This window comes from Hyalella azteca, unplaced genomic scaffold, assembly GCF_000764305.2.
Source record: "Hyalella azteca isolate HAZT.00-mixed unplaced genomic scaffold, Hazt_2.0.2 contig50, whole genome shotgun sequence".
Classification (NCBI taxonomy): domain Eukaryota; kingdom Metazoa; phylum Arthropoda; class Malacostraca; order Amphipoda; family Hyalellidae; genus Hyalella; species Hyalella azteca.
The window spans coordinates 19,041-33,427 of record NW_025930412.1 but is presented as its reverse complement, the minus strand read 5'-3'; the positions used below and the strand labels follow the sequence as shown (position 1 = coordinate 33,427).

General features: G+C 39.1%; 1 protein-coding gene across 1 annotated transcript; it reads right to left on the bottom strand.

The window, feature by feature from the left end:
• Positions 1-4,757: 4,757 nt before the first annotated feature.
• LOC108670155 (very low-density lipoprotein receptor) lies at positions 4,758-13,256 on the bottom strand. The gene is made up of 9 exons (XM_047880006.1): positions 12,813-13,256; positions 12,244-12,334; positions 11,898-12,005; positions 11,422-11,529; positions 11,205-11,312; positions 10,687-10,803; positions 6,273-6,443; positions 5,393-5,514; positions 4,758-4,971 (listed from the first exon to the last, which is right to left on the bottom strand). The coding sequence occupies exons 1-9, from the start codon at positions 12,816-12,818 to the stop codon at positions 4,834-4,836; spliced, it is 969 nt and encodes a 322-aa protein (XP_047735962.1). The 5' UTR covers positions 12,819-13,256; the 3' UTR covers positions 4,758-4,833.
• Positions 13,257-14,387: the final 1,131 nt, after the last annotated feature.

Genomic DNA, 14,387 nt, shown 5'->3' with positions numbered 1-14,387 from the left:
CCCCCCCTGCCTTTGCCCATCTCCCCCCTCTTCCAGTGCCAGCCCCCTGCCCACCACCAGAGCCTCCCCCCCGGCGAGTGTGATGGTCGCAACAAACAACAACAACAGCGTCAGCGTGCAAGCATGCTGAAGTTTTGGCTGTAGACATGCAGCCAGCTGGCAGCAGCAGCACTATTTTCTTTATGCAGTGTATCAATGGTGTCCAGGTTAGGAAAAGTCCTACTTTTTCTGAAATATTGTGGCTCTAATATCATATAAATTCAATGGTATGAAATCTTGAGGCTCAAATGTCATGTACTTTTGTTTGGTTAAAAATAATACAATTTCATTTCATGAAATTTTCAAGTTCCGTAATCTGCAGTCCTTCAACGCTCCTGCCAAAATATCCTACAGAATGTAATGGTAACAACTAACAAGTTGACCCAAAACGTTTTATTGAAGATTGCATGCATAGCCAGGATAGCCTAGTTGCAGTCACGTCAGAGTGCTCAGACTGCATTATCATGTATTCAGTTGCAACTAAAGTAAAGACAAATATTACTGTAACATGTGCAATGCACAGGACAGGACTTCATAAACAAGATTGTGGCTTGTAAATGGCTCTTTATGGCATGATATGGAATTTATGGCTCAAAGAAATGAAATCATGGCTGCAAATCCATAAAACCACCAAACCACCGCTCAAAAATTCCAGTTGCAGGCTTGCAGCTCACCAAGTAGATATATTCCAAGCCTGCTGGAGCTGGAGTCTGGTGCAGATTATGGCATTCCAGCTAAAGCATAGACTATGGCTTCTATATCTTAGACTGAGTACCGTAAAATGGGGTTACTTTGACCGGCGGGGTAACTTTGACCACTTTTCATTTTTTTAACAAAAACCCCCAAAACTCAAAAACGATTCGACATAGAAAAATTTTGTCAATGTCAGGAGCCAGCAATTTATGGTGAGTAAAGCTAGAGTATAGACCTGTATTTTGCATGTTTCAATTTAAGTTTAACTTATCTAGTAAAAAAATTTCATCATTTTGGATAAAAAAAGTGGTCAAAGTTACCCCATTTTACGGTAGTAAAGTTATTGCATGCTGAGGGCCTGAGGCTGTGCATTCACTCACTGCATTGACTACATGGCTGATGGCATGGCTTATTCAAGAGTTAAATTTGTTGATCACTCACAACTGCCTTCCGGCACCCTCGTTATGTTATGTTTTCAATGTCATTTTTGTGGGAAAGCAATGAGTTTGTCTGACCTTGGGATGTTGGGAAGTTGGGTTGTCTACCATCAGTGCCAGGCAGCCATTGCCATAACAATAACATAACATATTAAACATAACTGATAACATAGTGATCTCGGCGCTGAAGCATAAACCTGATGTGGTCTGACTCTGTTGCTGATTCTTTTCCCTTTTTTGCCTTGTTCACAGAAGATCTAAAATTGTATTTGACCAGATGTTTTCATGACTGACAATAGTTTGAAGTAGCAACTAGACTTTTAACCGAGTTCAAGAAGGTGCCAGCCTGCCAGGCATTTCAAATCTGAAGTTCTGAACATATATTTTTCCATAGCTTTATCTACCTAGTCTGTTCTTGAAGACTTGAACGCATTCATACTTGGACTCTTCACTCTTGGAGTGCCAACGATGCATAGATTAAAAAAAATTCAATGCCATTTCATAAATTAGCTGTTGAACCATTGTTTTATTACATCATGTATGATTTGTTCATTTTGTTGTATCACTTGTACGTTTTACTGCAGTAATTAAACTGCACACGCACAGTATGTTAGTACCTAAATAGTAATGTTACTGTATGTCACAGCCTCACATGTTTTACCTACTTACAGTACAGGACCAGAAATTTAACTGAAAAATGAAGTTGCATGATAGAACAAAGTAGTAAAAACTAAAAACTATGGTTTTACTACTGTATCCAGTTCAGAATTAAATCCTTTTGTTGTTCATTTTGTCACTGGATGCTAGTGATCATGCTACAAGGTGCTCAACACAGCTGAAACCCTGATGTTTTGGCTAAAGACAAGCAGCGCTAATTATCTCTATGCTATCATTGCTATGCAGTGTATTATCTGTGTATATATATATCACTGGTCCCACCAGTGATATGTCTGGTGCCGCGTGGTGCGGATTATGGTGTTCCAGCATAGACTGTGGACTGTCCACTCCACTCACTGTGGAGTGTGGCTTCTATCTCGGGTAACACTTAAAGTGAAGACGCCGAAGACGCTGAAGTCGCTGAGGTGGTGAACGATTGATCGATGGAATGCCGCGGCTGAACGAATTCCGCGAATTTGCCAAGAAGTAAAGTAACGTTTTTCATTATCCTATGTTGAAAAATTAAGCACTCAAACTACGCATATCCCCTTTTTGTGTTCTACAAATCAAAAAAATTAAAAAATCTGACGAATAACATATGCTTAAAACGGCACTATACTCATGTTCATACAATTAAACTTATTGCCTTATCTTGGTTTGAACAGTCGAATATTACGACTATAAAAGCATCTTATATAAACAAGGCGGAAATCAATCAATCATATTTTAATTTAAACCACCACACAGCACTATCAGTAAAACTCTGCACTCGACCACAACATTTAGCACTCGCCAATAGTGCTTAGCGCAAAACTTGATTCACCTTATTTCATCACTCCGAACTCTTTGGGTTGAAAAATCTCTGAGATATCAGCGTTGAACCTGTGAAACCTGAAGTGATCGTCAGGTTTCACTTGAAATGAAAGGTGATTAATCGTTTAACATGTTTAAACAGAGAACTGGTATATCTGCCTCAAACGCTATGGTTCAAGATTTACGTGTCGTTTCTTCTGACACCAGTGTTATATATATTATTGGTGATATGCTATTGCAGTGTCTGCTTCTGAAATTACGGAATCGACCGATTCTCCGCGGCATTCGATCGATCTATTATTCGCCACATGTTCCGCACTTCAGCGTCTTCAGCTACTTCAGCGCCTTCAGCTTTTAAGTGTGACCCTTCTATCTCTAAGTCCTGAACCTGAGTAAAGTTATTGCATGCTGAGCATTGTTTACCTGACTTATTTAACAGTTAAATTTGTTCGTCACGGCTGCAGCTGCAGCAGCCCCCTGAGGGCCCTGACTGAGCACCGGTTGTGTAACATATGTTATGTTGTGGGTAAACAATGAGTTTGGATGAACTCGGCCCTCGAGTCGTCCGCCATGGCATAGACTTTAGAACAAATTCAATGCAATTTTTTAAAATTGTTGAAGCATAGTTTTACTATAATATGTATGTTTTACTGCACAGTATCTTACTGAGTGTTTTACTCACTGCACCAAAAATTTAACTGAATCATGAAGTGGCAAAATAATACAAATTAGTAAAGACTATGGTTTTACTTCTGTATCCCGCTTAAAATTGAATCCTTTTGCCTTTTATTTCGTCACTGGATGCTACAAAGCGCTCAACATGGGTCAAGAGACGTGCTTTTATTTGAAAACTTGAGATTGATGAATTATTCAATCATCAATGAATAAGTAAAGATGAGCACGTATGAGATGTAGGTAAGCCAGAACAATTCGCAACTGCTTCTATGGTCAGTTTGATTTTTTTGGACTTTCCTAACCGATGTCATCAAATGGAATTAATTACACACTATAAACATGATATAGCATTTTATTCTATACGAGAAAAGATTGCAAACGTGCAAGATGTGAGCGGTTGGTGCCAATTGCGCATTGACGGTAGGGATAGTATGAATGGTATATAATTTTTATCAAGTAGTTTTTATGCATTTTTAGCGAGTATAATAAGAGATAATATCATTAACAGATGATAGGGTATAGCCGGCTTGTCACCAATTCTAGATTTCCTAAAATTTCCTCACCTAGCCGGGTCTCGAACCCGCAACTCACAACTGAGTTTAACCACCTGTCAACCTTGTTGATGTCGACAGAGCGTATATTATATTGTCGCATAAATTAGTATCCAGAATGTCTAAAAGGCTCAAAATTCGTATGCGAGAACGAGTGGCTAAGTAAGTTTGATCAAAGTTTCTTATTTTACTTCAAAATTTCTCATCCCAGTACGTTAAAAATTAAGATAAACAATTAAGCCTTACATATTTTCGACGTTTTCTGGCTTGATGAACAGCATCAGCATGTGGCAAGCATGTATTAATAATATATCTAGATCAGCTTAATCATATTTATGAGATCAACTCAACTAAGGGACTTAACATTAACAATGACTGTCACTTCTAGTGAGGAATTTTTTCTATTTACCCTGTCTGGAGGGTCGAAAAAAACGAAAACTGGAAGGGAAATCATCATTGTAGGTAATAATAATTGTGAAAAATAATGCATAGCGTGAAGAAACAAAACATTTCTATGATGATGCTATCTCAAAGTCAAATAATTTTTTCGATGATAGATGAATTTTATTTTCAGATTGGCCTGCCTGCAGAGGCCGTTTCAGCGCCATCAATAGTCTTTTTCGTTGCAGGGTGGCTCGCCGATCACTATATTCAAAATATTACATTACTTGAATCATAGGCGTATATAGTTGATAGATAAAGGCTACATACAACAACCAAATCATATTGCAGGAAACAGCCTCACAGAGGCGCTGTCTCACAGAGACGCTGTCTCACAGAGGCGCTGTCTCACAGAGGCGCTGTCTCACAGAGGCGCTGTTTCACAGAGACGCTGTCTCACAGAGGCGCTGTCTCACAGAGGCGCTGTCTCACAGAGGCGCTGTCTTCTCACAGAGGCGCTGTCTCACAGAGGCGCTGTCTCACAGAGGCTTTCTCTCACAGAGGCGCTGTCTCACAGAGGCCTTGTCTCACAGAGGCGCTGTCTCACAGAGCGCGTGCTTCAGTTCGGCGCAGTGGCGCGTGTGGCTGATGATGGCCGATGTAGCCGAAGCGAGGTACCCGCATCGCTCACGCAGCTCGTGGAAGCTCTCCAGCAGCGGTGATGGCTGCTCATTACAGAAAATTTATGCACGATTATCAATGGGCCAAGAAGAAGAAGAAGAATGGACTTAGCATATTCTTTCGCAGACTTATGATGTAACCATTTATATATGGATTCATTTATAGCTGGAGTTGGGCTGCAACTACTTATTGGGATTAACGCGTTTCTATTAGCAGAGGCAGATAACATGATCTTGTCTCCGAATTGAATTAAAGAACAATTTATCACAAGGAAAATCGGTGAGAACAAATAATCTAAAAAGTATAATCCCGGTTATTGTAGAAATAAATTTATACTGGGATTTTCAACGTTTGGGTTTCTAATCACACTTTCATAGTAGAACATTGCGAGGCATATTAACGAACTGTAGTGAAATTCCGGAATGATTCCTCCTTTATAACATAATAAGATTTGCTGTAACTCACATAAGGCTCAATCTTGCCAGACACCCATTGCCAGTGCAGCGTGTGACGGTCTGATACGCTGATGTTGCGTGAGGCTGAAATTCCTATCCATACTGGGAACGTCAGATTGAAGCTTGAGGGTTCTGCAATGAATAAGAGCACAATTAATAAACCCTGCTATTTACTAAATCGTAGGTACGAACAATAAAATAAGAGGGAAAAAGCTTATTTGCTATAGTTTAATGATTTCACTTACGTACTATTATTTTTAGCGCATATTCTCGTTTATGGAAAAAAGGCTCTTTTGTGCTCGTCATGTCCGTCCGTCCGTGACTGTCCGTTCGTGACTTCACGTCACGGACGGTCGAGAAAATGCGCTCTCTGTCACTCACTGCAGTGAGTACTGATCTAATTTTTTACCTGTTCATCTAATCCTCATACCGCATAACTAGTTATTTGACTAATGCATCGTTTCTACTTCATGCATTCATATTAGTCTCCACCAAAAACTAGAATAATAAAGGCTTCAACGTCTTCATTAATAATCTCGTGTCAATTGAAGTTTTTCGTCTAGCTTGCAGCTTAAGCCAAATAACTTTCACAAATTTCAGTATGAACTCCTTCATCCCAAAACCGATCTAATCAAGTGAACAATAAATTGAACAATACAATATAAAATAGGTGAACAATACTCATGACACCGACTCACCGTGACCGGCAAGGCGAATTATACCATACAAAATAGGTGAACAAAACTCATGACAACGACTCACCGTGACCGGTAAGGCGAATAATACAATACAAAATAGGTGAACAAAACTCATGACAACGACTCACCGTGACCGGTAAGGCGAATAATACAATACAAAATAGGTGAACAATACTCATGATCAAGACTCACCGTGAGTGGCAAGACGTCTCAGTACGAAAGTTATTTCATGGACCGAGTCGAAGGTTGCGAGGTGCCCCGTAAGCGACCTGCACTCCACGACCGCATCTTGCCAGGACCGCGCAACGGCGACGCCATGCAGACACTTGCGGCCCACGCGCGAGTAGTTCCGAGGACACGAGTCTGCCATGATGATAAAAATAAACGGATACACTAACAGTCGTAAATATATTCTAAAGTCAACAATTATATTCTTAACTCTTCCATGGCATTCTATTGCTTCGGTGATATTCTCGAGTCATTAATGATATTCTCCAGTCATCAATGATATTCTTAACTCGTCAACGATATTCTATTGTCGTCAAATATATTCTAAAGTCGTCAATTATATTTTAAAGTCGTTAAATATATTCTTCAGTCATCATTGATATTCTAAAGTCGTCAAATATATTCTTCAGTCATCATTGATATTCAAAAGTCGTCAAATATATTCTAAAGTCGTCAATAAATTTCTAAAGTCGTAGGTGATATTCTAAATCTACATATTCAATATGTCACAATAGAGCAAATTACTCTTACATACATCGATCAATGATCAATGTCTATCACGGTTTTGGAATTGAATTTTGTGAACGCGAGAAAAGGATGATTCAGTCATGGATTCAGTGTCGTGCCACATGACACACAAAGACTAAAATTTTAGGCTGAGATATTGCTGATTGATGGCAGTGCATTGATGTTGCGGCATTCATTCGTGATTATTTTTACGGCACTGGCTTAGCCCGTAGAAGAATGAAAAATGTATCAGCCTTATATTGCAAAGGTTTATTGTAGCTTTTGCCGTATTTTTTCGTATTTTGACGTATGTATCGAGTGAAATAATCATGAGAAATCAAATAAATGCAATTGCTGTAGCAACATCTGCATTATAAAGACTTTTTTAAAATATAATATTGAATATTGTTCTCGGCAGCAGTATGCAGTGATTCATTGAATTAGATTAAACGCTGAAACCGCTATCATTATTATTATAGACATCAGTGCGCAGTGGCGTGCCACAAGGATGCGTTCTATGGCCAATTTTGTTCGTTGCTTTTTTATAAACGATCTGCCAGAAGTTGTGTCCAGCGTGTGCTCCATGTATATGCCGACGACACAAAAGTTTATAATACAGTGAAGGATGCGTCAAATAAAGCGCAATTACAAGATGATCTAGACAGTTTAGTTAGCTGGGCTGATAATTGGCAGCTACGGTTTAATGCTGACAAGTGTAAAGTACTTCACCTTGGGAAGAACAAATTAATGAACATCAAAATTACAGTAAGAGAAGACATGGTTGCAACGAGAGAATAATGATTGAAAAGTCTAGTGTGTAAAAAGATCTCGGAGTTTATGTCGACAAGCAGCTGAAATATTCTAAGCATATTGAAACGCAGGCTAATATATCCAACAAACTTCTTGGACTAATCAGACACTCAAACGAGTTCCTAGATGCAGAAGCGATGAAGCAGTTGTTTGTTGCTGTCGTGCGCCCGAATTTAGAGCTTGGAAACTTTGTGTGGTCGCCGAGATTTAAAAATTTAATAAAGAATGTTCGCATACGTGCAACAAGGAAAATTCCAGGCTTGAAGGGTAAGTCCTATGAAGAAAGACTAAAGATTATGAAGCTTCCAAGCCTCAGTTATCTACGTCTGCGTGGGGACCTCATCGAAGTATACAAGTATACTCATGGTTTATACAAGGTTCCCAAAGGATTACTAGAATTTGAAACAAGAACTAACACCAGGGGCCACGGCTACAAACTGAAAAAAACTTCGCTGCAACTTATCCACGCGACAATATTTCTTCTTCAGTACACTTATCAGCAAATTTTATACAGGTGCGCTCACCTTGAAAGATTATAAATGCCCTCACCGTGCATACAGTTGATTTCATCACTCATGTCTCCGCAATCGTTGCCGCCATCACACTTATAACGCGCGCGGATGCAGCGTTTGTTGTTGCATTGAAACTGCAATGCATCACACGTGCCTGAAATATTGTTTATTGCATCTGTGCATCAATGGTAATAGCTTATTAACAATGCACAGCATTATTACTGAAATGGCGCATAGTATTAGTTTTTATTTGATATTTTATTGATTGATTATAGTTCGCAAACCCTTGTAGAATATGGTCAACATTTTCGAATAAAATGCCTTTATAAACTGCATAATACAATTCAAATTACATTATTGGAAACTAAAGGACCATGAAACCNAGGGCCAGTTCGTATACAAGGCGAGAAATACAGTGGAACCTAATCCTCCTCGGGCATCGATTTCCAAAATCCGAAAGTTTTAAAGAATGAATTGCAAAAATCTCACATAATCGGTTCACCTTCTGCAATGGAAAGAAGTCCTCCTACGAGTAAGGAACGGGTAAAAATTCTGTTTTAAAATCTTACAATTCTTTTCATCGCTGCCGTCACCACAATCGTTGTCGCCATCACACGTATAACTCGCGCGGATGCAGCGTTTGTTGTTGCATTGAAACTGCGATGAATCGCACGTTCCTGAAATATTGTTTATTGTATTTTGCGTGCGCGACGTGGTTGATGACTACCTGCAGTTTTTTTTACAACCCACGTACATGCAGTTGTGCTCATATATTTATCAGTCACCACTCTACCTATATAGTGTAGCATACAAATTATATCAGTCACCCACTCTTCGTGAACTTGCGCTCACATATCATCAGTCATTCACTCTACGCACAAGTGTGCCCTGATTAGGAAGGAACGTTTACCCTATTAAACGTGACGTAAACTTAATATGTTTCAGTACACTTATCATCAAATTTAATACAGGTGCGCTCACCATGGATTATTATAAGTACGCTCACCGTGCATACAGTTGAGCTCATCACTCATGTCGCCACAATCGTTGTCGCCATCACACGTATAACGCGCGCGGATGCAGCGTTTGTTGTTGCATCGAAACCGCGATGAATCGCACGTGCCTGAAATATTGTTTAATGTATCTGTGCATCAATGATAGCAGCATATCAACGATGCACAGCGTCTTCACTGATATGACGCATTATATTAGTATTTATTCGATATTTTATCGAATGGATACAGTTCACTGCACCCTTGCAGAATAAGGTCAACATTTTCGAACAAAATGCCATTATAAACTAGTAACTACATGATACAATTCAAATTACATTATTGGAAACTAAAGTACCATGAAACCAATGAAGGGCTAAAACAATGAAGGTGTTTGTCGATTTTATAAGCAAAGAAGGACATTTAACATTGTTAAACGATTCTGGTCACATTTCGAATTCAGGTCTTACAGTTCTGCTCATCACTCATGTCCCGACAATCGTTGTGGCCATCACACACCAACGTCGCTCCCACACAGCGTCCGTTTGCACACTGGAACTGCCAAGGTGCACAGCGACCTGGCAAAATTATCATCACATTTATTTGTTCTATTTCTCACGTGTAGGGATAATGTTAACATTTTTCCTTAAGTAAGTTTATGTAACCATTATTCTTAAACGCAGTTTCAATGCATCGTAAGTTGATGAATTGAAACTGCGATGAATAACACACGCCTGAAGTATGTTTACTGAATCTCAGCATCAATAGTAAAAGCATATTAACGATGCATAGCATCATCACTAAAATGGTGCACTGTATTAGTATTAATTTTATATTTTATTGGCAAAAAATCAATCGGTAATATAGAAAACGTGAGTCGCATCGATTTTTTTTTCAAGACGAAACGAAAGGTTCGATGTAACTTAATAACATTATGCTGCTCGACCATTTTATATACAAGGCGAGAAATACAGTGGGCCCATTTAGGTTCTTACTCGTGTAGCGATTTCTAAAATNGAAAGTTTTAAAGAATGAATTGCAAAAATCTCACATAATCGGTTAACGTTATGCAATGGAGAAAAGTCCTCTTACCAGTAAAGAATAGGCAAAAATTCGGTTATAATATCTTACAATTTCGTTCATCACTGCCGTCACCACAATCGTTGTCGCCATCACACGTAAAACTCGCGCGGATGCAGCGTTTGTTTTTGCATTGAAACTGCGATGAATTGCACGTGCCTGAAATATTGTTTATAGTATTTTATGTGCGTGACGTGGTTGATGACGACCTGCAGTTTTTTTACAACCCAGGTACAGTTGGGCTCATATATTTTCAGTCACACACTCTTCCTATAGTTTAGCAAACAAATTATATCAGTCATCCACTCTACGTGAACTTGCGCCCACATATCATCAGTCATTCACTTTCCGTGCAAGTGCACGCTGATTAGATACGTTTACCCTATTAAACGTAACTCAAACTTAATATGTTTCAGTACACTTATCAGCAAATTTAATACAGGTGCGCTCACCTTGAAAGATTATAAATGCCCTCACCGTGCATACAGTTGAATTCATCACTCATGTCGCCGCAATCGTTGTCGCCATCACACTTATAACTCGCAGGGATGCAGCGTTTGTTGTTGCATTGAAACTGCGATGAATCGCACGTGCCTGAAATATTGATTATTTTATCTGTGCATCAATGGGAATAGCATATTAACGATGCACAGCATCATCACTGAAATAGGGCATTGTATTAGTATTTATTTGATATTTTATAAACAACAAATCATCAATAATCAGTATATAAAACGTGAGTAGCATCGAAATTTCTTATCAATACGTAACAAAAGGTTCGACGAAAGTTAATTTTATGCTCCGCGACCATTTTGCATATAAGGCGAGAAATAGAGTCAACTCTTTTTAGGTTCTTACTCGTGTAGCGATTTCTAAAATCCGAAATATTACTGAAGAAGGCTGCAAATATCTCACATAATCGGTTCATGTTATTCAATGAAGAGAAGTCCTCCTATGTGTAAGAAATGGGTAAAACGTCAGTTTTAATATCTCACAATTATATTCATCACTGCCGTCACCGCAACCGTTGTTGCCATCACACCTATAACGCGCGGGGATGCAGCGTTTGTTGTTGCATCGAAACCGCGATGAATCGCACGTGCCTGAAATATTGTTTAATGTATCTGTGCATCAATGATTCGATTTTATAAGCAAAGAAGGACATTTAACATTGTTAAACGATTCTGGTCACATTTCGAATTCAGGTCTTACAGTTCTGCTCATCACTCATGTCGCCGCAATCGTTGTCGCCATCACACTTATAACGCGCGGGGATGCAGCGTTTGTTGTCGCATTGAAACTGCGATGAATCGCACGTGCCTGAAATATTGTTTATTGTATCTATGCGTTAATGGTGATAGCATATTAACGATGCACAGCATCATCACTGAAATAGGGCATTGTATTAATGCATATTTTATTTCTTATAAATAACAAATCATCAATTGGCGACAAAGAAAACGTGAGTCGCATCGAAATTTGTATTCATTGCGAAACAAAAGGTTTGATGAAAAAAATGCAAGAAATACAGTGGAACCTATTAGGTTCCTTCTCGTGCATTGATTTCTAAAATCCGAAATTTTGATGACTGAGGTTGCAAAATCTCAAATAATCGGTTCACGTTATGTAATGGAGAAAAGTCCTCCTACCAGTAAGGAATAGGCAAAAATTCAGTTTTAATATCTTACAATTTCGTTCATCACTGCCGTCACCGCAATCGTTGTCGTCATCACACTTATAACTCGCGCGGATGCAGCGTTTGTTGTCGCATTGAAACTGCGATGAATCGCACGTGCCTGTAATATTGTTTATTATATATGAGCATCAATGGTAGCAGCATATTACCGATGCACAGCATCATCACTGAAATGGGGCATTGTATTAATTTTTATTTGATTTTTTAGACACACCTAACCCTAACTCTAACCCTAACCTAACGAGGTTGGCGTTTTTTTTTTTGATAGCCAGTAATGTAGTTCATTTATTTTCGCGTCCGGTTTTTAAGCACAAACTAATTGCAGAGGTTAATCTCACCTGAAGTGGGTGTTAAAGCGGCCGCTGTGACTGAACTCATCGCAGCAGCAAACAACAGCAGCGACAATAGCCATTGACGATCACTAATATCCTGCGGAAACAAATGACACTCAATAGTAAATAACACATGCCTGACCACGGTCACGATCCTGACTCGGGGTATAGAATAACCTCATTTATAATGGAACTCTTCTTAAGATATATCAATGATAATGTTGCTGACTTTGTCCATGTCGTTATTTAGTTTAACGTTATTTGAGGTAACCAAGCATTCATCAATTATTTATCCGTGAATGCGTGATTGAAGAAAACGCGCGCTCTAGTCCCATAAAGCAGGTACACGCGGTGTGAAAATTCTCTCCCCTTGAATTCCTGTAGGCAAAATTACAGATTCACCTGAGGCACGTGTCTATACGCAAATTAAGCAATTTTGACAATCTTGCACCAGCGTAAGAGGAATTGAAGCGCGTCGTTTGAATTGCAAGTCAGTTGATTCATAATTGGAAATATTGTGCGTGGATCAATTGAATTGCGATTGTTGGATATCATGGACTGGATCTCGAACTTACCATCATGGAATTGCAACGATGCGGCACAAACTGATTTGTCGATTTATTACTGAAAACTTTCTTGTAAATTATAGTAAAACTGAGGGAAGAGCTCACCTAATATATTTAATTGTGATCATAATTTGGAATTTGTTTCAATTAATAACATTTACAGCGAACAATATTAATACACTATATGGATAAAATGTTATGTCCTTATAACCTCAGTCTTTCATTCAAGCTACCGTCGACCGCGTGCTTGGGATCTTTCAACTTAGATAGGCTCGGAAAGTTCAGTTTCAGTTAAGCTAATTTTCTTTAGGGCAATTCAGATAAATTAGGTTTTGTCAGTTTAGCCAAGTTAGGTAATGTATGGTTTAGGGTTTAATAATGAGTTGGGTCATGTAAGGCTAGGCCAAATGAACTAAGAAAGGTTTAGGTCAGTGGTTTTTTTTTGTAGGACTACATGTTTAAACATTTATAAAAATAAAAAACCGATTGCCATTCAAGTTAAACAAATTTAATTTATTCAATTTAACATCAGTTATCACGAAAAACCTGGCATTGTAGGATCGCATAGGTTTACACATGAAATAAACAAGTGAATATTTGAGCACGCGGGTTGGAAATCTTGAGCGCTTTGCCCAGTGGGAAAGACGTTCGAGTAGCAGCACCTAGACGGAACTGAAGAAAATGTGTCTTGATCAGCTTTATTTGCATGCATTTATCTGCAGCCAATCTGCTGCTGCTGATGGCTGCCGCCGCTGCTGCTGCTGATACCTGCTGCCGGTGCCATGATTAACTGGCTTACAATGATGATTATTTTATTTTGTTACGGCTATCGGCCAGAGTTCACTAGCATCGCACATATTTACAGCATTAACAATGCGACAAAATACAGCTTTACACCTAATAATCTCAAAGGGATTATAATATCTCTCAGCTATTGAATTATACACTAGGATATTATACTCAACCACTACAGCTCTATGCTAGTCCAGCTTTATTGCATTTCGTGCTGAAACATTTGATTAAAAAAACTCAAGTGAAATCACTGAAAGAGAATGCGAATAAAGAGTGGAAGTGAATAAAAAGTGTTTTTCTGTTTTTTCTTAAGAAGAAACGAGGGAAAGCTTGTGAGAGACGGCACAGTGCTTTACGCTTGGCCTAAATTTCTTGAGCAGGCTCCGTCACATTTGTTCTGCCCCGCCGTCTACCTTTGCTCTACCCCGCTCCTTCTCAACCCGCCTATCGCGTCGAGCCCTTGATTCCCCCAGCCCACCCCTGTCTTTCCTTCGCCAGCTACAGCTGTTCAACCAGAGTCGAAATTTTCGAGGGAACTTTAACTAAACTCAATTCAACTCTGTTTTGAAGTTTGTCTCTGTCCTTTTCTCCGTTCAAGAGCTCCACTCCGTGCATTTTATAATGGCTAGAGAGAAAATAAAACAGGTAGTCGAAAAGCCCTCTACTGCCTATAGTTCATTTAGAAAAAAATTAAACCAAATCAGCTCAGCTAGAGATGAAAATTTCCAAGTACTGCAAAGTGATCTCTCGGAGCAAAGTTGTTCATACGGTCACCTGTCAACGTTGCGAAAA